Below are 26,243 nucleotides of genomic sequence, written 5' to 3' on the forward strand. Positions count from 1 at the left end.
TTGAAGAACATAATTCACTGAGGCTCACAGCAGATGCAGTAGTAGCCCCACAGACAGGCAAGACTTTAATCTCAAGGAACTGGTCATTACAGTTGTAGTACTTCAAATTAATTTATTCCTATACATAGAATTACCAGCAAGTCTTTAACAGAATTTGGCAATGTAGTTGTATTAGTAAAATGAAGAAATGTTTAAATTTTATCCACCGCTCTACAGAAATACATAAGTCACCAGCCAGTCTTGTTTCCAGTGCTAAATATGCTTAAAATGTATATTGATTCAGTGGTAAATGGAACACATTTTTTTATTTTTTGCTCCTTACATAAGTTAAAACTGAACACTTCCTACTTAGTATTTCTTCCAAAAAAATCAAGCTTTCAAGGGACATCTGCACGTCATCATTTGCTTACAGAGGGAGTTAATGAAAAATTGCATCTTCTTGGCCAAACACATGACAATAGAACTGAATAAGTTGCACAGTGTGTTCTGTGCATGTAAAGAAACCCACAAGCACGTTTCCAGGCACAGAAATGCATAATATGTATATTACTCATTCAGAAAGAGAAACAGAAGAATCCTGAAATACAGAAGAAACTACATTCTCTGTTACACTTGTGTAACTTCAATCTTATGAAGAAAGGCTGAGAGAGCTGGAACTCTTTAGCCTGGAGAAGGCTGAAGAGAGACCTTATTAATGCCTATAAGTATCTACAGGGTGGGTGCAAGGAGGATGGAGCCAGACTTTTCTCAGTAGCTCCCAGTGACAGGAGGAGGGGCAATGGGCACAAGTTGGAACATGGGAAGTTCCATTTAAATACGAGGAAAAACTTCTTACTGGTGAGTGTGGCAGAGCACTGGAACGGGCTTGCCCAGGGAGGTTGTGGAGTCTCCTTCTCTGGAGATATTAAAGACCTGCCTCGATGCAGTCCTGTGTAATGTGCTCTAGGGGACCCTGCTTTAGCAGGGGAGTTGGACTGGATGATCTCTAGAGGTCCCTTCCAACTCTTGACAGTTCCATGATTCTGAAACAAAACAGGCTGGACTACAGAGGACACACATATACAAGCAGTATATTCTTGTGATAAACGAGGAAAACACTCACTTCAGCCATGCAGGATAAATTCTGATCACCTCCTCGTCCTTTGGTTTGGCCCTGATGATCCAAGCCTCAGGGACAGATTCTCGGAATACTGAGCCCAAGTTGCTGTTCTCTGCGGCGTCGTTCCTGTTGATAACATCGTCAGACAGCAGTGCCTGCTGTGTAAAGGTCTGAAGCTCATATTCCTGCTGGTCATCATTTATGTAGTATGCCCTCAAAGCAGCCTCCTACAATACAGCAAGATAAATTAACATTTTCTTGAAAAGACAGTTAACACCTGCATAGCCACAGACTTTTATAAATACCTCACTTATGGAACCAGCCTTTAACACATGTATTGAGTGCAGAACAGTGGATAAACAGCAATGGCAAAAACCAAAACAAGAGCTAAGTTCTGAAAACAAATTTTAGTGGAAAATACAAAAATATCAATGGATTTGAACAGAGTCCACAGTATGTTTGTCACAGAATGGTTTGGGTGGGAAGGGACCTTAAAGATCATCTAGATCCAACTCCCTGCAAGGGCAGGGACACCACCCAGTAGATGAGGTTGCTCAGAGCCCCATCCAACCTGGCCTGGAACACTTCCAGGGAGGGGGCAGCCACAATTTCCCTGGGCAACCTATTCCAGGGTCTCACCATCTACTCATTGAACTCCACAGATGAATTGTAAAAAAAAAATCTGCTCCCATAAAGGTACACTCACTGAGTGCAAAATATACTCCACAAGGAAAATGGTAAATTACAGTTGATTTTGGCCAACTTTGCATATTCAACCTTCTTGCCTTGAGGCCACACTGACAATCAGTGAGCTTCTCAGCCCCAAGATGCCCTGAACCCATATACCAGTGAAGAGGAAAGGTGAGGGCTGTACTTAGAAGACACAGTCACAGGAATTTTACATCCATTACTGGCCCAATGCCTGCAGCACCTCTGCTAACATAGACACTGCACTGAATACAGCCTAGTAAGCCACTTACATGAACTGGTAATGCAATCTACAGTGGTATTATAAGCAGCATCTTGATAAAATGTGCTATTATTATCAAGATAATAATAATAACAACAATAATTTATTATAATAATGATAATGGAAAACTGTAGGTTTAAATTATCAAAATTCTGAAATAATAAAGTCTCCAGACTCCTGTGCCAAGTCCTTTAGGACTCTGAGTCCTCACCATGCTCAGTGCTACTGTACACCACTCCATACTCCCTCTGGGGTTCATTTCTGCACAGCATGGGGTCTCTACCCAGCCCAGTAAATTAAGATCTGTACAGAACATTTGATTTAGTACTGAGTCACATCTCCAGTCCAGATGAAGCACTGAAAAAGACAGGGAGTGGTCACTATGTGATCAGTATTTCACAGCCAAAGACTGGAGATAAATATGGCAATAGTGATGGCTGTCCTGAATAAATGTCAAACCACTACATACTATATAAGAGGAGCAGATTAAAGGAGGTGATTATCCAGTATTGCTCACATCAGTAAAATCAGACGTCAGTGTCACATAGGGAAGGAGAAAGACTGCTTAACATGTAATATGCTGTGGTCCCCATTATGCTATAGATATGTAGGCCACCACTTCTTCAGATGCTCTAAAGCAAGTGCACTACATACAAAAGTCAAATTACATTGTAATATTACAGCCTGTTTACAGACATTGTTGTTGGAGAGTTACATTTGTCAAACTGTTAGCCTTTGACTATTGTAATATACAATCATATGCCCCTTTATCACACTGGAAAAATAACCTTCACCAGGTATCTTACCACAACTTCTTCATTTTTTGCAATCCTTGGAACTGAAATCAGTCGAAATTGATTGCGTTTCACTGCATCATTCCCATCAAATATCTTTAATGTTTGTTTACCTGAATGAAAACAATTATCGTATTTCAATAACACACCCCTCAAATCATAACGCTATCGGAGTTGGAAGAATATAATGGAACTATTAAAAACCTGCTTTTAACTCACAGAAGTTTTTTTGTAATTAACTTTGAGGCGAAACCCTTTCATTTTTGTTTCGTTACTGTTCATTTAAAACAGGGGTACAGTCATGGAGGAAAGCTATGAGAGTATTTCAATAAATCATGGTTTTATCCTGGCTTACGATTTAAGCAGTATACTTATATATTAAAAGTTATGTTATCACTTCCTTAACCTCACCACTCAAGAATGCATTTATTATTGACCAGTTCAAGAACATGAAAACCAAGAGAGAGTGCCACCACCTTCAGACCTACTCCCAAAGGATTGTCAGTTCTGAGAGCATGTTTGTGAATAAAGTCCTTCAAGTACCTGGTTAGCCGTTCAGGCAATAGGAGAAAATACAGGAACAACAGGAAAATCAGAGGAAAGCAGGTACATCAAATGAAGAACTATAACCCTTTGCTGTGCTTCATTTCACCAAAGCTTTATGAAATCCATGTGCAAATCATGGAGCACAGGTTATTGCACAGACATCTCTGAAAGGTGGATTTCAGGTTCACATTTCACAAAGATGAGTTAAGACTCAGTCTGTGTTGTCCACTGTATGACAAAGTTTCTCTCTTGTTTTAGCGACTAATTTAAGAGCAATAGCAAATTGTAACCAAATTTTGACAGGATAGGCAGTTTTTGAGAGGTTTTAAAGAACAATACCAGACCAATATCTGTGTTCTTACTGCCTATGGAAAGGAGTCATGTTAATCAACCCAGACCAAAAACGAGATTCCTGATCACATTCTTATGAAAAGACTTGATGAGATGTTTAGTTTTGCAGGTTCTTTCATGTCCTCTCCAGAGAGCCCACACTTCAGAGCACACATGACTACTCTTTGTGGACAGAATCAAATCAGAGACAGAAAAAAACCCATTCAATCCCACTCTCCTTTATTGATGAAGATAATAAACAGCACTGGTGCCAGTAATGACCCTCAAGAGGCTGGTTAACCTTTGGACATTGATGTGAAAGCACAAAGGGTTTAAGCAAGCAGCAAAAGAACTAAAATCCTAAATGAAAGTCAAATTGAAGAATCAAAAATTACTGCCTTTCTAAATCGTATCTAGAACAAGACAGATCTTTGGGCTTCTGGTTTTGCAGGTCTACTTCAGGCTCCTCTCAAGAAGAACGACCTTTGGAAGCGCAGCTCTAATTTGTTTCCTTCCTATATGACTATTCCTCAAGTATCATTTGAGAGTAGTTGGCTGAAACCTTTTACAACATCTGAAAATTATGATACAGTTTCCACATGCAATGGACACTTTACAGCAATGGGGAATGAATTATTCTACTGGAGAAGTGAGCTTGGGAAAGTAGTATTGCCAAGTGGATTTGGCTTTTCTGTTTTCCAGTTATCAACTTAGTGGTTATGTCCATTGTAAAATATTTTTTTGTTGTTGTTGTCACAATATAAGTAACATTTAAATACCATCAACTGTAATTTCTAAAGTATCCTTAAAATGCTGTTTCCATCATATTGAGACTACAACATATGTCAGAAAGAGATCCACTCCTTTAATCCCTGCTGGATTAACATCAGAAAATATGAAATTCTTTCAGAAACAGATTTCTGTCAGTGATCTTTATGGTTACTTTAGCATAGTCAAATTTTAATCAAACAACATGCCTAGATGTCCTGGGTGACCTTTTTTAGGGTTAACACAATTTGATAAAACACAGCAAATGCTGGCTGCTGACAGAACTGACAATGTTCTGAGTACGAACCATCAAAACATTAACAAAATCTCTACTGTTTTCTCTAGCAACCCAAAGGGCAGACAACCATCTGAGAAGAAAAACATTCATACAAGTTTTAGTTCTTGTTTTTATTCAAACTGTCTTTATAGTCTGCTCTTGTTAGAACTAGCTGGCCTGAGAATCCCTAGCAATTGTAACTGGAGATTTTTTTACGAGCACTCCAATTGTTAATACTAGCCAAATGTTGCCAAGAATGGGCTTGGCTCTTAAAAGAAACTGAGGACAAGGATGAGTTCAGATCCACAGATGATTAGTAATGTCCTCAGCTCTAGTACGTTGCTCAGCTAAATACACAGTATGCTCAGTCCTGCTTTCCTTAAGGTAATTTGATTATTTGTCGTACAAAACAAGCTCAACTTATCAGTGAAAAACAATGTTTAACTTTGTCACTGTCCTCCCCACAGGGGTTATTTTTACTGCAACTTGAGAAAAGATTACTTTCTTGCACATGAGCTTCTAGGGACACATTAACAAAAGAAAAAACAGCCACCTGTTTGACCACAAGTAGTCACCTAGAAAAACAGTTCCCAACTAATTCAAGTGTCCATCCACATGACAGTTAAGGCATGTCTTATGCCAGTCTGATTTGTCTTTCTTTGGAAAGAAGTTCAACTATAATCACTTTTGAAATGAAAGCTCTGTCTTGCTCTTGTTCCAATTTTTAAATACTAGAAAATAATCCAATTACAGAAATTAATTCTACATACCACTACTTAGTATTAAAAAAAAATCTTGCTAGTATGCAGCAGATTCACACAACAAATTTTGCCATTTTAAGGAGTTACTGCCTGTTTTATAATATTGACGCCTCATTGCCAAAAACCTTCTGTCTTTTTCTGTTGAAGCAGTCAACACAGTATCAGGGCTTCCTCCTGAAAAACACATTACTTTTTTTATTATCATGGGTTGCTGAGTTAAAAAATACCCTGTTCTTGATGCTTATGCTTTTCAAGCAGAAAACAACTAAAGAAAGGACAATTCCAGGCATAATTCAACAAACTAGAGAATTTTGTTTTGGAGTCTAAGATTCCAAGTTTTCCTGGGAAAAGGATAAAGAACATTTGATAAGTCCAAAGTTCATGTCCTTTGACTTCCAAATCCCCAGAGGCAGAACATAGCTTCAGAAAAGATTTATGTGCAGCTTGGGGCAGAGACAGGAAAATGATGTAGTCCAGAATGCTTCTGCCACTGAAGAAATCTAGAGGCCTACCTCAAACACATTGGTGGAAAGTACTCTTAACAGACTAAATTCTAGCAACAGCACTTACCAAGAACCATTCTTCCCAACAAAATTTGTACCATCTATACTTCTCTTGTCACTGCTGGAGTCTGACACAACAGTGTGGACTAGCAAATTTTGGTTTATTCCAATATTACCACTCATAATCTAAAAGGCAGCACTAAAGCAGGTAAGCATTGTTTGTTTTTTTTAATTGGTCTGGAAGAGAGCCTTCAGAATCCCAGATTTCTTCGTCTGCTGTTATTCTCTCAGGAGAGCTATGTGCCAGTGTGTCACTTCTCTGAATTTTTTTTCAGGAGCAGCTCAAATCTCCCTAGCTCCAAGACAGTTTTGAAGCACAAAGCTGTGTTAATACCATTCTCCCATGCTGGCAGCCAACTCTTCACCCTTCTTCTCTAGGATGGTTTTTAGAACTCCTCCAAGCATCCGCCATACATATCACGATTTGATCTGACTTCACCTGCTTCTCCCTCTAGCTTTAGGGCTACAAATCAATTTAAACTATGTTTCAGGGGAACATGTGACATGGTGTGGGGAATGATCCATCTTCTCTGCCTCCGCGTAAGACTAAACAAAATGCCTTTCAAGCCAGCAAAACAAGGGTGGCCCCGGGACTGGAGCCACGTCTGCCTGCCCACTGCTGCTGCTGCTGGGGGGTCACCCCTGTTACTGGGAATCCGGCCTCCTACAGACCTGCTGCCGAGCCCTGGCAGCTGGAAAAGAAGTGACATCCCAGGAGCCACATGGTATGGGAGCGTAAACGCGCGCGCGCGCACACACACACACACACACACACACTCACTCTCTAACTTTCCTGCCAGGCTCAACTCCCACCCTTTTACTCCATTGCTTCCACACCTTTCCCTCAGAGTGTACATTTAATAAGACCACAGTATTTTAAAATTATTTTCCTGATACATACCTAGGCTACCTCTCCTGAACCTTGGTTCCTTGGTCCCTCAGTTTGTGTTAACCCTTAATAAACCAGTTAATTCGTAAACTGAACATTGGTCTCAGTAGGAATTTGTGGGTGTGCATTCTAAGATACAGTCCCGCAGCGGCTGTTCCTCTGTGAGAGGCAGTGCCACGTGTGACCCTCGGTCTGATCCAACAACCCCTCCGAGCTGGGGGGGGCAAGTCCTGGAAGCACCTGACAGCCGGTAGCCCCCCTGGCATCGGCCCGTGACACATGGCTTCTTGTCTGTCAGCTGTTTTAGCAGTGTACAATGACCCTTTTCAAGAAGGCTGAACATTTAATTAAGTATCTTCAAAGGAAAAATCCCTCAAATCCACACATGCAGTGTCTGTTTCTTCCTGAAAAAAGTTTGTTCCAGCTTGCAGAATTACAGTGAAGTTCTCCGCCACACCATCAGCAAGTTTGGGACAAGACATAAGCAAGCACTAAGCTATTAACTTGGGCCTACCTAACAATGGAACACGTTACCTCCCTTATTCGGCAGGTGAACTGCTATCTGGGCAGAGACTCCCAGCTCAGGGCCATGACCTTCACACTCTGCATGTCCCTGTCTGACAAATGGGTTGCCCACACACAGACAGAAAACCTGCTGAGCCCTCAAAACACCTCCTGAAATGTGCATGAACACGTTTTCAGTGGGCTGCTATGGAGAAACTGTATCCAGGTGCCCAGACTAGCAGGATGTTGAAGCAAAGAGAAATCATAATCTCTGAAACTACTCAAAAAGCATGGATCTCTATGTCATTCTGAAGTATCTATAGATAATTTTTTAATCTGATACACATTGTCATAAGGATGCCTATAGTAGGGAATAAAGTAACACTAGATAATAACATTTGCAAATATCTCTCCATAGCCTTCCGGCAAGGATGCTACAGAACTACAGACAATTTTTTTTCAATCTTCTTGAAGAGATTAAAAAAATCCCCTCTTCATATTCTCAGGAAGTAGATAAGAAGCAGTGCTTGCCTTCCCCAAAACAGACATACAGAGCAGCCAATGTTTTGACTACTAAGCCACTAAGGATGAGAGGGGAAGGGATTCAGGGAAGAGAAGAGGAACCAGCAGACTGAAAGGGAATGAAGCTGAAGGGGCAGCAACACTGGGGAGTGAATGTCATACATAGGGTAGGAGGGAAAATGGGAGAGAGAGAAACTGGGGAAGAGGAAAACAGACAGCTTGGGGAGAAGTGAGAACAGTAAGCAATATCAAGTGTCAGAAAAGACAGATGAAGAGGGTTGAGGGGAGGAAAGGAAGATATGCGATATTCTGTTATTTTCCGGAACACTAATTTTTCTTTTCTCAGTAGTTACAGGTACTTCAGCCAAGAAAAGGAAATAGACAATCTCTTCCAGCACTTAAGCCACTAGTACATGCAACACAGTTGAGCATCATCTTTTTCAAAATACCTTCAAATGCAGGTGAAGCAGACTGTCTTGGGGGAAGAAACATTGTCAGCATGACACCAGGTACAGCAATTCGACTTGTAAACAAGTATCTCTTAAAGTACCACTGAACAAAAGCCTTTGTGAGGAAATAAGTTGAGCACATGGAGGAGCAAAAACCATCAACTTCTATTCATGATGGATAAGCTTTTAAATAAAAAAGTTGCCTAGGCCTTATTATATAGTAGTCAAGTACCTTCAACTTTTATTGATTTCTGGCAACCAGGCAGGGCAGAATCTAATGTCTTTTCATGTTCCCAGAACCCTACAGATTGACACACAGGAAGAGCTCTTAAATTCTTAATAACTCTTCTTATTTATTTATTTATTTATTTCAGGAATTACTGAGATAGCTCTTCTGGGATTAATTTTTTGCATATATACAACAAACCAATTTCCCCCTTACTAAGTCTTCATATTACCACAAAATAATAGGAATAATTTTCAGAAGTTTGCCTTTGACTTTTCAAGCTTGACAGATTGCACCTTAGCTGAGACCAATGAATTCTGTCTCCAGGAAAGCAAGAATAATCTGTGCTCATTGCAACCTAGTGCAACATTGCATCTCAGAAAGTACAGGCAACACACACCCCGTGGAGGTGCCCCTAAGGAACACTTTTAACCTCTGCCTTCACCTCCAGCTATCTGAGGTCTGTCAGTACAGAGCATTTTTATCAGTTATATAATCCCAGAATGACCAATAATTATTTTAGTATGAAAAAGAACTTCAGGGCTCAACTCCTCCTCCAGGCAATACTACTAACTATGCTAATGACAGCATCCACATGATGTTTATCCTACTATTTCTGTAACATTCAGTTCTCTTCAAGTTAATTGTTCACTGTGCAGACTAGTCCGTGGAAGCTGGCTTATGCTCTCAGGCACAAGGATTTATAGTACTTTTCCAAACCTGCTCTGTAAATCTGTTAAATCTATCATCTCAGAAAGTGTAGGGTTGTTTTTACAGTAATTTAATGCTTTTGGCTTCAGTGTTTTCGTAGGCTTAGGCTAAGTTTCATAGTTGACTTTACATACTTAAGCTCCCCAAATTAGGATTTAAATCTTGTAACTTCACACCTCCCCCACAAAGCCTGCTACAACAGCAAAGAAACAAAAGGGAATGCAGATCACTAATTCAAATTTTCTTCCAGTATTAATCTACAGACCTTCCTATGGGCTTCTTTTCTATGGAAAAGCATGTCTTTACAAGTCAACATTAATCCATTTGCTCTGACTTGTTATCACTGGTTTTAAAAATATGCATCTGCAAAATGTGGAGAACTGGAATTAAGAAAAAACTAAAATATTCTGGGATATAATTCAGTTGAAAGACTCCTGAGGGACAGCCTGGTAACACCCCAAAAGATATGGCAGATGTACTGAGTCAACACACAGAAGCTAATGAGCAGCTCATTCCTGACACATTATACAATGCATATTATCTAGAGACAGTGGAAGAGGTCCAGCACACTACAACTGTGCTTCTGTCATGTTTAGTTTGACAGGTTATGACTCCACACACAGAGAGAGGCAGGTAGGTGGCTTTGTCAGAGAAGTCACCAGAGAAGCCATGTAGTGTCCTGACACAAAGGTAACAGCCTCATGGGCTGGGGGTGGCACCACCAGGTGAGCCCACAGGAGAAGCTCTGTGGGTCACCTCATCAACCAAGAAGGCTGGTGTGTGGTGCTCTGAGTGTGGTGCTTTGAGTGATGCATGGGAAGAACCTTCTGGAATTGTATACGAGTTCCTATGGGATGTTTATGGGAGGAACCACAAGCAGAGGAAGAGAGGGATCAAGCTGGCTCGGGGAAGAACAAGTACGGGATAGTACAGGATAATAGAAAGGAAAGGAGATAAAAAGAACTTGGTGACATCTAAAGAGGTTGCTGGTTGGTGTGCCTGCCCAGCCATGCCCTGCACTTGATCAGCAGTGTTTCCTCATCAAATGCTATTTATAACTCTCTTAGTGAGTGTGGTTTCCACTCTTCAGCATGCATGCGTGCATATGGGTTCCTGAGTGCAGCAACTGAAGCACAACCACAGGGTGCTATCACCCATGCATCCATGAAGTCACAGATGCTGTGAGAGCACCAGCAAACGTCAGGCTGGACTCACTCGCACGCCTGGGAGCCATGTGTGTGTGCACCATTGTAAGGCCCCAGTTAAAACTGTGTAATCTCTTCTCAATTACCAAGTTGATAGAAATTCATCAGAGTAATTAACAGATTGTCACTTATGCCAGTTTATCAGTGGAAAATGGTGATGAGACATTTGTAAGACCTTGGATAAAAGTGTTGGACTAAAATTTTGGACCTCGAATTGATACCTAGAATCAGAAAAATAGCTATTTAATATTTTTTCATAAGGCAAAGGAAGCTAAGATTATATTAATAAAGACTGGAATGGGTGACTAATCACCACTTACTAAAATTCTGCTTACTTGAATCTGTTGAAATTTGGACATCTTTTGCTAATCCTTGTGTTGACCCATCAACATCATCATCTTCATCTGTGAAAACAGAAGCATTTTAAGAAAGGATAATTGTTAATTTGAACTTGGGGAAAAAAAAAAAAAAGTGTGTCATTTAAGGATAGTTTCCATCACAAAAGCTAATACAACATCAGAAAAGCACACTTTCTTCTTCTGCCTATTTTAAAAATAATCCATACTATAAAAACAGCATTAAAAAACCCAAACGTGTATTGTCATGTAACTACAGCCAAGGCATAACTGAAGTCCTTCTACTATTAACTTCAGTATTGCAACTACTGCATTTCATCCCTTTCTCAAGCTGCTGTCTTTGCCTATGACTGAAGTATATATGGTGTCCGTTAAGTTTTTAATCATCAAATCTGTTCAGAAACTGCAGTAACAATCAGAAGCATGGGTATTATATCAATAATTTCCATAACTTAAAAATAGATTTGCTGACATGCAAAGAGAAAGAAATTACTGCACTCTGGAAGGACTTCAAAAGAAGCTTGTTGCTTTCACTAAAAGCTACTAGCTAATATGTCAGATAATAACACAGCCTGTAAAATCACACATAAAAGACTTAGAAAATATTAAAATAAAAGCTATTATCAATTACTGTTGCTTCTGTGAAGACAGCATCCTGACTACATTCTCATTCCTGACACTCAGTTCCATACAGGAAGACTGGTGCAAATCCAAACTGATAAATCTTTCTTCTCTAAGAGTGGCTGGAGTATATAGCACAAGCCAACTCAGTGTGCTGATCATGTAACATATTCATACTCTCATCCATTGAAACTCCCAGACAGTCTCCACTGGGATGCAGACAAAGCTCCCAAAAGACATAAGTCAGATAACATTTTTACAAAAAATATGCCTTGCAGTTGAGGGAGAAAGCAGGAAACCAAAGCACAAAATGAGAGAGAAAAAATCAGTGAAGACAGTCTTCAGAGCAAAAGAGGTACTAGGGAAGTCAGGATCCTAATGCAGGAAAACTTTGCAAGAAGCAGAATCACAGCATGTCAAGAAGGGTACTCCTTCTTAGCAGGAGTTGAAAACTGAAGACCAGGCAACTTCCTGAATATTTGGGTAGCACTTTAGCAGACTACAACAATAAAAAAACCGATAATGTTTGGGTTGGGCATTTTAAAACATAAAGGAAGGGCTGAAATACTTTTCCTCTTATAACTCACTGACACTGCAAGTTTCAAATTGGAAAGAAATTCAGACAATATGGTCTTGAAACATCCTGAAATAAATCAAAGCTGAATGCCTACTTGAATTTCACTCCAGACTAAATCAAATTAAGAAAATAAAAAGTAAATACAACAATAAGTGAAAGAATTCCTAACTGCTCTGAACCCTCCCCTTTTTTAAGTTTAGATAGAAATAAGCTGTTATCTTTCTTTTATTACTGTTTCTCCTTCAGTCTGGACAGTAGGGAAATCTACACAAACCACACATTGAAATTATTTCAATTAACTTCTTTTGAAATGTGCTAGGACAGGTGTCAGTAGGAAGAAGGGGAAGTAATTGCTCTACCATTGCTTCCCCTGGTTGGCCAAGAGTTTTGAAAAGCCACTTCCAGCACAGAGATGTTCATCGAATGTTGGCCATGAAACTTTGCATTTAGTCAGTGAAAAAAGCAGATGAAGACAAATGCTCCCCAGCAGGCCAACAATGATGTGCCCATTCTGTCTCAAAGTCACCTGGCACTTCCCAACCATCTGCTTGGGCAGCACTGCGCCTGCAGCAGTTCACTCACCCGGGCAAGAGCCAACGTGCCTCTGGTGCCACAGACAGGTCTTTTCACAGCTTCTGAGTGATGCCCTCCACCAGCTGTGCCAACAGAGGAGCACCCTCTGTGCAATGGCACGGCATGAGAACTTCTGAACGAGCGTGCTGCATGACACGTCCCACAGAAGTGAGGACAGAAGTGCTGATTATCCTCCACCAAAGCTGAAATGCTTCCTGCTCCCCAGAAACATCCCTAATATGCTCACAATCTTTAAGGAGATTTGCTATCCAGAGCTTACACAACCCCCTGGACAGGTGGCAGCAACTCCCAGGGCAGCTGTCCCAAGCTGCTCCATGGTCAGAGGAGATTCCACCACATCCCATGCACTATAAAAATGCATTTCAGCTCTCCAAATGTTGTGAACTTTTCTTTTCTTTTGTTTGGTTTGGTTTTCCCTTTGTTTTTCATAGAATATTAAGCCACTGGAAACAGGTCAAATTAAGTTACTATTTCACTTCCCCATATGTACGTTCCTGATCACCAGCTAATGACTGATCTGCGCTGCATTCTCTCAATCCGAAGTACATGACATACATTTTAATTAAAGGAATGCAAAAACATTACTACTTCAAAAAAACTTGAGTATGTGCAAAAGAACTCATACACTTAGCATGTAGCCCAAGTCCTGAAATGGAAAACTACCTCTTCCATCATGTAAAATGTATTAAAAGAACACACCACTACTTAAAAGACAAACTTACCATCAGAAACGTCAAACCCGAAAAGGCTATATGAATGGTTTGAGATTAACTTCTGTTAATAATAATACAACTTGATCTTCATTTAAGCCTTTAGGACACTTCCAGAATACCTAACCTGATAGATCTGAACCAAGGTTCATAACTAGTTCTCCTACAAAACCAAGCTCATCCAGATTGCTTATTTCTGGTATTTCTTATGCTTGGAAGCATTAAATACTCCATGACTTTCAAGTATGTGCTGTACTTTGCTTTCCATCACCAGCAAGCAAATTAATTGAGAGGAAAAATAACTCACTGAAAAAACCAAGCCAACCAACCAAAGGAACAGAACACCTCTTCTCCTCCCCCACACTTTTATAGGTCACTTCAATGCACCCGGGTTACGTAGACTCGGGGCTGTTTGTGCAGCAGCAGGATTCCTTCTATAGCTTCTGCATACGAGAACACACAGCTTCTGCTTGTGACCACCTGCCTTTGCCCAAACCAAACCTGCCTGTTCCACGAGAAAGTTGAAGAACAACAGGTTGGATTGAGAAAAATGTAGCTGCAAATATTTAAGTTCCCCAAACTATATCCTGTCTACCTTTTACTTCATTTCCTGCTGCATTGAAGCACCAAAAGAAAGGTTTTACAATTATAGTAAGACTATAAATTAGAAAATAATTCAGCGGCTTAAAAACATCTTGTTCCTAAAGAGCTGTTAAACAAACATGCACTCTAGATGGCAGCAGAACATTACCCTGCTAAATACACAGCTTCCCCTCAGCACAGAAATCTTAAAAGTGCAGATGCTTAATCAAAGAGGCAAATAAAAATATCTGTATACATTATACGCTAAACGGAAACCAACATGTATATCAGCGTTTGTATCAATGATAACAGTAATCCACTACGCTATTTTTTTTTACTTTAGGTTTTCGCTTTCTGCATGCTTACTATTTAAAGAACAGTTTTCAAATTGCCCTGCATGGGTAAACAGACATTTCAGCATTTCACAGACAGTCTGCATTTTAAAATCTCTGTCCTGCCCCAGAAATGGCAAGAAGTTCTAGTTCTGCCACAAAAGCCAGTGAAAATTACAAAACGTCTGCTTCAGTGCATTACAACACTAGCGTGAACACGTTCATCAACTATGTGCATTCAGCTTTGCAATTTTCTTACCTGTTTCTGTTTGCAAATTTTCGGATATTCGGAAACAGTGCAGTTTGCTGAAGTTCCGAGAAAATAACTGCACACAGCTTGGAGGAAGGATCATATTCCTTAATCTTCCAAAAGTACATTCTGGTGTGACAATTATGTAGCAAGCAGCATGAGCCTATAAATAGAAGCATCAATTAAGAACTTATCAAGACATAAAGAAAGCAAATTTGTTTATTATAAAATATGCACTGGAATTGCAAAACTTGGGCTAGGACATATCTAGACCTTTTGTAAAGCACTTTCATTAAATGAGTGACTCATTCTTCACCCTAGATTTTACTTTGTTCCGTTCAGTCTTCATATAACCAATAATGGGAAGTCTTGCAGTGAAGAAGCTTCAAGTACTACAAAGCCTGCTCTGTTAAAAATGAAAGGACTTTATCTAGCTAGGTGGAGAAGTTCAAAGTTTTGGTCTCAAACTTTTGGATCTTCCATTCTGTACAGATATTTACAGGTATTTAGGGGATAGGTGGGAAAAGCAGGCATATACCGAATAGCTTGAAAACGACAATAACCTCTTACACATCTGTACTGACTTGCAGATCCAGAGGTAACACTGTTTAGTTTTATTCCAAAACATGACTGACTAGTTTCTCACTCTATCCTTGAGCAAAGTCCCCTGCCATTACTGAACACACATGCCTTTGTATGTGTCTCCATACAGCATGTCACACTCGTTAGATTCTTTTCAAAGACAGTCCCTTCCATCTCACAAATTATGAGTCAGATTAAAAATACAAATCCCACAATATATTAAAAAAATATATTAAAATCATAACTGAAATACCAAATAACCTCAGAGTTTCATTTAAAGTTATTACTACACAGAGCACCTCATCTTGCATTAAATGGCAAATTAATGATTTATTACATGTATTTTTCAGTTTCCACTGCACCTGGTGCTACTTCGCAATTTCATCATATTTCAATGAGGTAGCTTTAAGTGGATGCACCAATCGTTATCCTACACAGCAGGCTGTGTATCAGTACGTGAAAAGCTGTGGCACAGGAATTAAACATGCATCACATGAATGGAAAAACACAGAGACCAGTACTGACAACTTAAAAAAAAACAAACCACACAGGCTAAGAACTGTTCTACACTGAAAGAGGAATAAGCATATTAGAATTCTAAGTCTTTGACCTTGCAGAATTTGTGTGATTTGAAATACATTCCAGTTTCACACAGGAAAAGTAACTGCAGGCTTCTAAGCAGAAATCAATAAAGATTAGTCCCTGTTAAATTTTAATTCCATTGAATTTGCATAAAGCTTAATTGTGATGTTGAGAATTTCTCATTTTAATGACTAATCAGAGGGGATTAAAAAAATCAGATTTTCTAACTCATTAATATACATACTTTTATATAATTAAGTGTATAACTGAAGTCTATTTATAAATGCATATGAAGTACAATTAAAAAGTGTACAAATAAGGTATATTCATATAAGGTGTTTAAATAAGCATCTGCACATATATACACACACACACATATACGTGTTTCCCACAGATATATACAACATCACAACCTACCAGAATGCCACACCATTCACATCTCATGCCAGAGAGCACCTCCGAAGAGCCACAGGTTTTTTTGCAAATTTCACAACGAGCACTTGAAGAGAGGTTTCCCTCTCTCCAGTGGTGGTGGTAAGTATCCTGGGGGAACACATCACAACTTAAAGGGTTACACAAGCAGATACAGAAGCTCCTTCAACCTAACTGTAAAATCAGGAATTCAAACAGCTCTGAGGAAACAGCAACACAGACTAGGACATTAAGTATTTTCTCCCTAAAAATATGAACATCAACACTTGTACATTTCACTGAATAAGTTTATCAAACTATCAAAAAATTTAGCACATAGTGCTCTGTCTTTACAGTCCACCAAAACCAACCTTCTTTAAAAAAAAAGAAGTCCTGAAAGGTCAGTATTATGCATGTATTTTACAGTGAAAAGCTTGGAAGTCTTGCCTCAGGCAGACCTCAGGAAGCCTGAGGAACATGGTAATGTTTGCCAGGGATGCATTGCAGCCAACAGCTCAATGTAGAGAAAAAAAAAAGAGTTCCATGCCACCTTCTGCAATGAAAATGTTTTTGCAAGGAGCTTTTTTAATATTTTGTTTTTCTTTTTAACTTGGATGCTGTCTACAACACACAGCCTTTCCAGTGCGGCTTCAGCAAGTGTCAAAATCAATGTTCATCTTGCTATCTACGATACACTCTGAAGCCACACATTTCCTTTGCCTGCCAATAAACAACAAAAGCGCTTTGAGAATTGGCAGCATACAAAAGAAAAGGCCACAACTCCTCCTTTTCCTCTAGCCCACGCTTTCGCACAGGAGATGTGCTGCAACGTACGTTCTGCTGCAGGGGCACCTGCACGTACCTGGTCCTGGTGCCCGTCCTGGTGACACTGCCGGCAGTCGCTGCACGCGAACAGGAGGCAGTCTGCGTGCACGTGCAGCTCACAAACTGAAAACATGAAAACAAGAAAACCTCTTTCGGCTGCAAACCCTGAGGTTTTTGCATCTCCTCCCTTCCTCCCCTTCAATACTCCTCCACTATCCCTTCACCCCATACTTTTTTTTTTCCCCATAGAAAAACACTTTCCTTCATGCTCTTTTCCATTCAGCAAACATTGGCAATAAAAGAAGTTTATCAGCACCGTCCTGTGTGTTGCTCCACTTCCTTTGCACTAAACTGATGCAGCACGCACAAGGAAAGGCTGAGCTAATTTTGCTCATAAGCAGTTGCCATATTTCCTCCAATACTGCAAGTTGAATTTGTAACAACTGATTGGCTTATTACAGCTTTGTCCCAGAGTTTCATAGGCCTACTGCCACATAACCTGAAGTCTTTTGATTTAAGCACATCCAAAACAAACTCACCAGAATACACTGGTATGTTAATCTCAGAGAAGATCTGTCCAAGCTGTTTGCATACAGTAAATCACAACTTCATTGTCATAAAAAGGAAAATAATCCTTTTTTTAGCACACTCTCTTAAGTAAGCTTGACATTGTCTTCCAAAATACATGTCAGGCAGTGTAGGTGGAAGAAGTATTAGTGAAGTCTGTAATGTTTTAGGCAGGTTTGCTTTGGGATAAAGCACCTTCATTATTTAAAAGCTGACTTAAAGAATCAGATGTGAAAGAAAAAGAGGATCTACCAAAAAAACCCAGCTAAAATGCTATGCTGTAAAGAATCAGTCAGTAAAAAAATAAAGCTAAAAGACCTCCATATCTAGCTTTATTACTGCAAGAGTTAGGAGAGTACTATATGGACCTCACAGCCAGAGATAAGATGAAAAAGATCCTCCTTTGGCTGCTTTTTGAATGCCTGTGTGTGCAATGTGGAGCTCTTGGAGCAAGCCTAGACATGGGCCACAAAGATGATCAGAGGGAGCACCTCTCCTATGATGAGAGGCTGAGAGAGTTGGGGCTGTTCAGCCTGCAGGACAGAAGGCTCCAGGGAGACACTATTGCTGCCTTCCAGTACCTGAAGGGGGCCTACAAGAAAGCTGGGGAGGGACTTTTTACAAGGGCTTGTAGCAATAGAAAAGGGGTAATAGTTTTAAACTGGAGTGGGGTAGATTTAGGTTAGACATTAGGAACAAATTCTTCACTGTGAGGGTGGTGAGACACCGGCAGAGGCTGCCCAGGGAAGTTGTGGATGCCATGTCCCTGGAAGTGTTCAAGACCAGGTTGGATGGGGCTTGGAGCAACATGGTCTAGTGGGAGGAGATGTCCCTGGCCATGCAGGGGCTTGGAACTAGGTGATCTTGAAGGTCCCTTCCAACTCAAACTATTCTATGATTCTATGAATCTATGAAGTATTCTGGGAAGGTATCCAACTTTTGTCGTTGAGTAAGTGAAAAAGTCAAGTGTAAAATTCTTCAAATATATATATTTTTTTCTGTTCTGCTCAAGCAGGTTATTGCTTCAAACAAATCACAAAAATCTGAAGACTGCAACCCGAAGATTTGAAAGTGGCAACTGGACGTTAGCCACAGTATCTGAAAATACCCTGAAAACAGTATTAAATTACAGAGAAAACAATACCTTATTTCAAAATCACTCTCCAGGCTCTAGACAAGGCCATCAGCAACAACACTGTCTTACTCTAACCCCAGAGAAGACCATGACCAGCCACCATCCCAAAGCCAAGCCTCTTTTAATAGCACTCACTGAGTCAACCGCAGCCATGCATGTAGAGCTCCTCATAACGTGTGCCTTCACTGAGCTCAAGAACTGTTACTGTCCTCCCTCCACTCACTGTTCTCCATATTCATAGATACAACAGGAATATTTTACAGTTTTGCCAAGTCAGGTAAGCTAGATGCTCTGAGTCATACTCTCACTAACAGCAAAAGTTTCTGTAGGCCAAGTTGTGGTTTCAAGGAATTAAAACAAGCACTGGGTTTTTTAATGGTTAATTCATAGGCACACACTGCCTTTTACTATACTCGATAAGAACACTGGGGTGAGTTAAATAAAGGGAGAAAGCTTATCTGCTGCTTCTAACACCAACCACAACCCAGAATTAAGGAGAAAATGTGTTCATGTGAAGGGCGGAAGTGTCGCAGGAGCTAAACCCTTAAGATTGCTATCATGCTGACAGGAAAGATGTAGTTTTAGTACGTAAAGATCAAGTAAAATCAGTGAGTCTACAAAAAGAATTTCAATCTTCATCAGCCCTTCCATCATCTATACAGTTCTTTAACTCAGAACAATGATTTTCTGTTCAAGCTGGTCATGAAAGTGGTATGAATTCCTTCATAATTGCAAAAAAAAAATAATTTCAGATACATAAATATGGCAGAATCACCTCTGAAGTGTGAACTTCCCTCCTTTTCAGTAAATTAGCTGCTCCTGATTGATGCTTAAACTTTTGTAAATGATCTAACACTAAAAAAAAAATGTTTGGGTTACTCCCTTGCCTCTTTTCTTTCCAGCTCTTCTTGGAAAAAAAAGGGAGAGCAACTCTCACCACAAGTGCAGGTTCAAGAGTTATCAGTGAACTCTACAACAAAAATAGCTTCCCAAAGCAATTAGTAATTGTCAGCATTCTTTGCTGATGAAGCTTATGTACTTACCTCACCTTACCTTACCCCTAACCAAGTCTTAATATACATGCATTGTCATTTCTGAGAACGGATGCCCGACCATGCACACACAGCACTTAGTACTTGTCTGAAAATTTTTTATTTCCTTTCAAGAAAATTTATTTTATTGTAAGGTAAGACGAGTCCAAAACAAGTTACATAAGTTGTTTTAAAAGTACATCTAGTGATGTCAATAATCTGCTTACAAAACTTAATTTCATCGTTACCCTTTTTTTCTATCTTAATTATGGCAAAGATTCCGGGAAAAGTTCTTTAGATTTCAGTATCAGAAGAGAACATAATGATCAAGAGTGGATGTATGCTACTAAGTAGAGTCATTAGAAGAAAGCAAAAAAAAAGAAGCAAGTTCAACATTTCAATCTGGATTTAAAAGCTCTATAGCTTAAAAGAGCTCATTTCTGAAACAAATCCTAAAATCCTTTTTAACAATCTTGTCCATTTTCTGAGCCTCAACTGTCCTTTTTAAGCTACACTTTGGAAAAAAATAATGAAGAATAAAGTTGTAGGTTTAGTGGTATTCAGAAGATGGGATAACAAACAACTCACACCACACAAAACAAGAAAAATCTTTAATCCATGCAAGGAACACAACCTTCAGAACCTTCACTGAACCATAAAAGTGACCAGGCACTTCTAATACCTAAATACAACGTGTGATTTCACACTTCTTATTCAACACACAAATGGAAGGGCCTGGAAAAGAAAATATTCCCTTGTAATAGATACAATGCTGATATAGTAGAATTAGGAAAGTAAGATTTTGAAAACAGAATTTAGAAAGCCTTAACTATAGTAGATCACTAAACTAAAGCTGTTTTCAAGACTTAAAGATGACATCGCTAGTGAAAGTGTTCTTTTCAAATTTTCTGTTTTTATCTCATGCCACACAAATTCTGTGGCTCAGACAGATCATCAGAAAAGACTCTGTGGTATCTGTGGCTCTTTGACAATCCCACCAAATCATCCATCTCACATGGTAACTATATTAAGTGAGAGATTCCCACTAGTCAGAAAGACATTGTTTAGATTTGTTACGCAACTCACCGGACAAAAGCAGAAATGAAAACACTGCAAACTTCTAAGTCTAAATATACCAATCAAAGAGAAATGTTTCCCCTACATGTAGGCAACCATATTAAATAAGACATTACCTTCAGTGTAACAGAAAGTTTGAAAGCATCTCAAATCCATACAGAATTGGTTCTTATCTCAGTATATTGTATCTTTTGTTTAACAAGTTCATAAGTAATATTAATTTAAAATACTATATTCTAGTCAACCTCACAACATCAACTGAACAGCAACCACCAGATATTCAAGACAGGGGAGACAAAGGAGAATTAAGTAGTTCTTCCAATCAAAATCAGTCAAGTTGTCATGCCAACATGTATTTCACATAAAAATTCCGGTGTTTGGGTGATTTTGTTTAATTACTGTTTTTTCAGAGAATCCATGTCAGAACACTCAGACCAGCACTATTTTGACAAATAATATTTTCAATATTTTTCCATTGAAGGCACCTCATCCCCATTACAAGCAACAGATACCTGAGACCAGTGACACAGAAAAGTCATACTACATTCTTTTGTATAAAGGGGGAAGTTTTAGAAACATGAATACCTGATGATTCCCTATACTAAAATCTTCCACTGGAAACAGAAATACATTACTTCAACAAAAGTCTATCTTTTGCAACAATAGCTTCTCATTCCTTGCATATCTCAAGCATGAATTCACTGCACACTATCAACACCACAGGCTTTCCCAAAGTAAATTGCAGGAAAGATGAGATGGCACACACATGCTTTAGAGTTTGTTATTTATTGAAGGTTACTGATTTATTATTCCTTAACCTGAAGTACACATTTCCACAATCAATGAGGGGATGATAAATAATCCAAAAATCTCTCAAACACAGTAAGCACACGTGTGTGCGAGTGTCCGTGTGTACACACACACACCCTTAATGTATGCAATGCAAGCAAAGTGTATGTTACTGGATACCACACAAAAGGCTATATGAGTAGGGTTTTTAAGTTACCTTCACATCGAAAGGCAGGTGACTCTAGTGACTTTCTGCACACAGTGCAAAACTTCCTTTTGTAATGTCCTGAAGGCCCAAAACAGTGTGCAACTGGAACCTGACAATTAAAAACATGAGATATCATTAGCCACAACTTTCAAAGTGCCAGTTACAATTCACAGAAACTGCTTTACCCTGCAGGACAGAACAGTATATACAACAAACTTCACTAAGCCTGAGGACAATACACAAGCAAAGAATACTTTAAAAAGAAATAATAATATTCCAAATATTTTCAATAATTATTTTTAATAAAATATTTTTTGCATTCTTGGCTTTTAATATGTAATGTGTATAATTTTAAGTGTTGGTCAGAGTGCCATGAACCCAAAGGTTTCCTCTGAGTTCAGTGTTGTGTGACCTAAGTGGAATCACAGTTCCTCTCCTAAGTGTTCTTCATCGAATCAAGGGCAATTGAAGAGTAATAAGGAAACACAGAATGGTTTAAGTTGGAAGGAACCTTAAAGATCACCTAGTTCCAACCTCTCTGCCATTGACAGGGACATAGTTGCACATGTACCCAAAATACCCTCAAGACACACTCAAGACAACTTTTAAAAGCTCAGTGCTGCCATGGTCCAGTGCTCTCCACATGCCTTTAGCTCCACTCCAAACACAGCCCAGTCAACTGGCTGATCAGGACAAAAGCACTGGTGTCCCCCCACACCCTCAAAGCTTCAAGACCTGGATTGTACAGAGATCCATGTCTAGAGGCTCCTGCTGATGGGAGGTGTAAGATGACACATTTCAATATCCCCCTGCCAAGAGTTGTACCAAAAGTTTAAACAAAAGTATTTCTAGTATACTACTCACTTATCCTAAAAAGATAGAGGTTTTTTCATGTTTAGTGATTAGTAATGAAGACTGGAAGCGACAGGATGAAAAAGAGCAACAGAAGATAAAAAATGAAGAATAAGAAACATACTTGAGCTTTTTGTTCCAGAGACCACTCTTCCTTCAAGAAGCACACATTTAATAAACTGACATTCACATTAGAAGGAAGAAGCATAATTGCATCTTTAAAATTCTATAATTCAAATTAATTGCATAGATGTTTGCCACAACTTAGGTATTCGGTATTATGCATCTTGCATGCCCTTCCTAATATGACAACCGCATCACATTTATCTTCTGGTTCTTACATCAAAAAAGAAATATATTTCTAGTAAATATGCAACGAAATAAGTGAGACAAAGTTCTGCCAGACATCAACCAACATAAACGTCACATTGCTGAAAGTTTGACAAAGAAAAATCACTAACTCTCAAGCCTGAGGGTTCCCCCAGTCCTCCTCAGAAATAATCTTTGGGAGATAAAGGAGGATTAAGAGAGGTATGAAACATGTCAGTGCTACCAGATGTGAACAAGTTCAGGCCCAGCAGTTGACTGGCCAAGAAGAGTCACCAGCTTATTGCTCCAGCAGAATGTTGTCCGGAGGAATCCAGATCCCAGGCTCCCTACCATGCTGGACTGCCAGCCAGCCTACCAAAAGGACTTTCATATTAATAACTCTAACATTATAAATTACAAAACATCCTTCCCTCCAAAAGCTTCACATTTTTACTTTATGTACAAGTTTGTACATAACAAACATATGTACAGACAAACCATAATTTGGGGTCTGCCTCCTAATTTGCATCAACCCAAACAGAAATTGCATTCTCTACAGCCCTCCATCTCCACAAAAGTTCATGGTTGGCTTGCATTACTTTAAAAAAAAATAATTAAAAAAAAAAATCAGAAGACTCCAGTCATATAAAGCCTCTTCATAAAAAATGTATTTTTGTCTTTGGAGAAAAAAAAATACTGGGGAGCCTAGGGAATTTGAATCAAACTATCTCAGATTAAGTTCAAGGCTTGTAATCCCTGACAACTTTTCTTGCACTTTCATGCTACTTCTTCAGAGGAAAGTTAAAAAACCAAACCTTCCTTTACAGTAACATACCAGTTACCTGACTCAGCTATTCTGAAGGTAAAGTGCCAGAGCTGTTTTTTTACTTTAGCTGCTCCAAAAATAAAAGAAAATTCCAATCCCAGCTGGGAGGAAGAAGGACATTTGCCCAAAATTTATCCTACACGATGAGTTCAGGAGTAGAAAGAGATGATAATACCGGCTTTGTGAGCATAACCCCAGACAGACACAGCAATCACAAGGAATACTGAAAAGCCCTGGTGGGCTTTTTTCAAGAAACCTTTTCTGCACAACCCAACCTGTCTTCAGGTTTTAAGCATCACCTTTAAGTCCCCTGCCTGCCCTGCTCCTGCCACAGCTGCAGGTACAGTCCCCAAGGCAGCAGTTTTCCCCTTGAGACCAGATGCAGAGGAGACTTTTTGGAGCAGTGAATGGCCTGATTTGGATCCCCAGCAAGAGCATCCCATCTCCTCAGCAACCCATGTTGGAAACACAGAGACCTTCTCTTTCCCTGGCCACGAGACTGGCTATTTTATCTCACACCTGGCATAGAAATATGCAGGCTTCTCATTAGTGTCACAGAAAGATTCTGCTGAAGATGAAAGACACTCTGTAGATCAAAAGACTGAAGCAGAGTTTTGTGAAAAAAGTGTTTATTTTGGTTAGGACTGTGAGAAAGGACTTTGACAGGAGCCACACTTATTCAGGGTCTGACTAATCTGACTAATCTAGGAGACTCAAGGGAAGGAGACCAAGTCTAAATTCTGCAGTTTTTCAGACCCTGATGAAAACTCTCTTAAGTCTTAAGTCACTGCCAAAAAGAAAGAAACAAAAGGAAACAACTTGCTGATTGAAATTCTGGCTGGAGAAAAAAAAATTTAAAAAAATCTGTTCCTTCAACTTGTTATTTTCTGAAACAAGCCTAAGAAATTTAGTCTACTTTGAGTATTTTTTTACTAAATTAATTTAGAAGTGACAGGTAAAAAACTACTGCACAGCCTGGTGGGAAATGGGGTGGGAATAAGATGAAAAAAGAGAAAAGGTAAATGAACAGGTACAAAATACTGAACTCATCACTCACAGCAGGTCCTCAGATTTATTTTGTTGCTGAATAAGTTCCAAGCACCCAATACATTAAAAAAAAAAAAAAAAAAATCAGAACTCTGACTGGGAAAGCCAGTGAGGCAGCATATCAGCACATGAAAAGTTGCCTATTACTCTTTACTTTATGTTCCCTGTGATAAACATAGCAAAGTACAGACACATGAGGTGGCCTAGAGAAAGTAAATAATTGATGAGCATTTAAAACAGCTTTTCCAATACAACTACTTATATTACTTTATGCAAACCACTAAAATCAATTTCCTCAGAAGAATACAGAAAATTTCTGCTAGTAATACCATTAATGACATCTAAGTGCCCTAACACTATTGATCAGAAAATACTGTGGTAACACTCCAGCATAACCTTCAGAATGACTCTGCACTCATGGACAAGATATTCCTAGTTCTTATTTTGTTTCCTGCCATCTGTTAAGAAATGCCAAGCTTTAAATAATGTAACAAATTTCTGTATAAGTTCGTATGAGCCTGTAATAAAACCTGATCCTATAGAAACCAAAAACTTTGGTTCTAAGCCCTTCAGTCCAATCTGTGCACAGCAGTTTTGCAGCAAGATTCACACTTTGGAAGAAAAAGAAAGGACAGAATTGGTTTTGTTGGGTGGTGCCTTTTAAAACTGTTCTTCATCCTGAAATGTCACAGGTTATCAAGCATGCTGCCAACAGCAGATCATGAATTCAAGTTCTCTCCCACTGAGGTGGCATCACTATGTACCAAGAAACCCAGCTACCACCCAAACCCTCTAGTTTGCTGATAGCCAGTTTAGGTCAAGACTTACTGGTCTTCAACCTTCTGGATACCTCATTGGGGAAAAACACTGGTTTTGGAAGGCCTATTCTTCATCCAGCTGCAGATGCTTTTCTACCACGTCAGGCAGAAGAAAGTTTATACGCTGAACCCTGAGCCAAAGACTTCCAGGCTCAAAGAGGAATGGTGGAAATACAAATACACCCAATGCCAAAGTGACAGGTGCTGTGTTGGGCAGTCTTTTTTTTAAAAGAAGAACCTACTGAAAGCTTTCCCTAGGCCTGTGTCTAAATCTTATTTTGCCCATGCATTTCTTTCCCCATCACATCAGACAGGACGGCACTTGGTGTTTTATAAAACATGCTGGAGAGACTTCAAAAGCAGGGCTGCAGGGCCTAGAGTAGCGTGGGGATGATCAGTTTCCAAGTAGGAAACGGTACATGGAAACAAGGATACAAACACTTTCACAAGAGCCTGCACACAGGATGAACAAAAGGAACTTGAAGTCACTAGTTTTAATTTCAAAAACACTGGCATTTCAAGGATAATCACAACTTGGTTGGAAGCAA

General features: G+C 39.4%; 1 protein-coding gene across 1 annotated transcript in view; it reads right to left on the minus strand.

Moving 5' to 3' along the window:
• DGKQ (diacylglycerol kinase theta) overlaps positions 1 to 26,243 on the minus strand; it is an 89,831-nt gene that overhangs the window by 35,856 nt on the left and 27,732 nt on the right. Inside the window, exons 3-9 of the mRNA XM_051643577.1 lie at positions 21,853 to 21,952; positions 17,074 to 17,159; positions 16,218 to 16,343; positions 14,646 to 14,799; positions 10,950 to 11,018; positions 2,876 to 2,976; positions 1,103 to 1,326 (exon numbers count right to left, since the gene is read on the minus strand). Of these exons, the coding sequence (XP_051499537.1) occupies positions 1,103 to 1,326; positions 2,876 to 2,976; positions 10,950 to 11,018; positions 14,646 to 14,799; positions 16,218 to 16,343; positions 17,074 to 17,159; positions 21,853 to 21,952 (860 nt within the window). The remainder of the gene's footprint in view (positions 1 to 1,102; positions 1,327 to 2,875; positions 2,977 to 10,949; positions 11,019 to 14,645; positions 14,800 to 16,217; positions 16,344 to 17,073; positions 17,160 to 21,852; positions 21,953 to 26,243) is intronic.

The sequence above is a fragment of the Apus apus genome, chromosome Z (genome assembly GCF_020740795.1).
Source record: "Apus apus isolate bApuApu2 chromosome Z, bApuApu2.pri.cur, whole genome shotgun sequence".
Lineage (NCBI taxonomy): Eukaryota > Metazoa > Chordata > Aves > Apodiformes > Apodidae > Apus > Apus apus.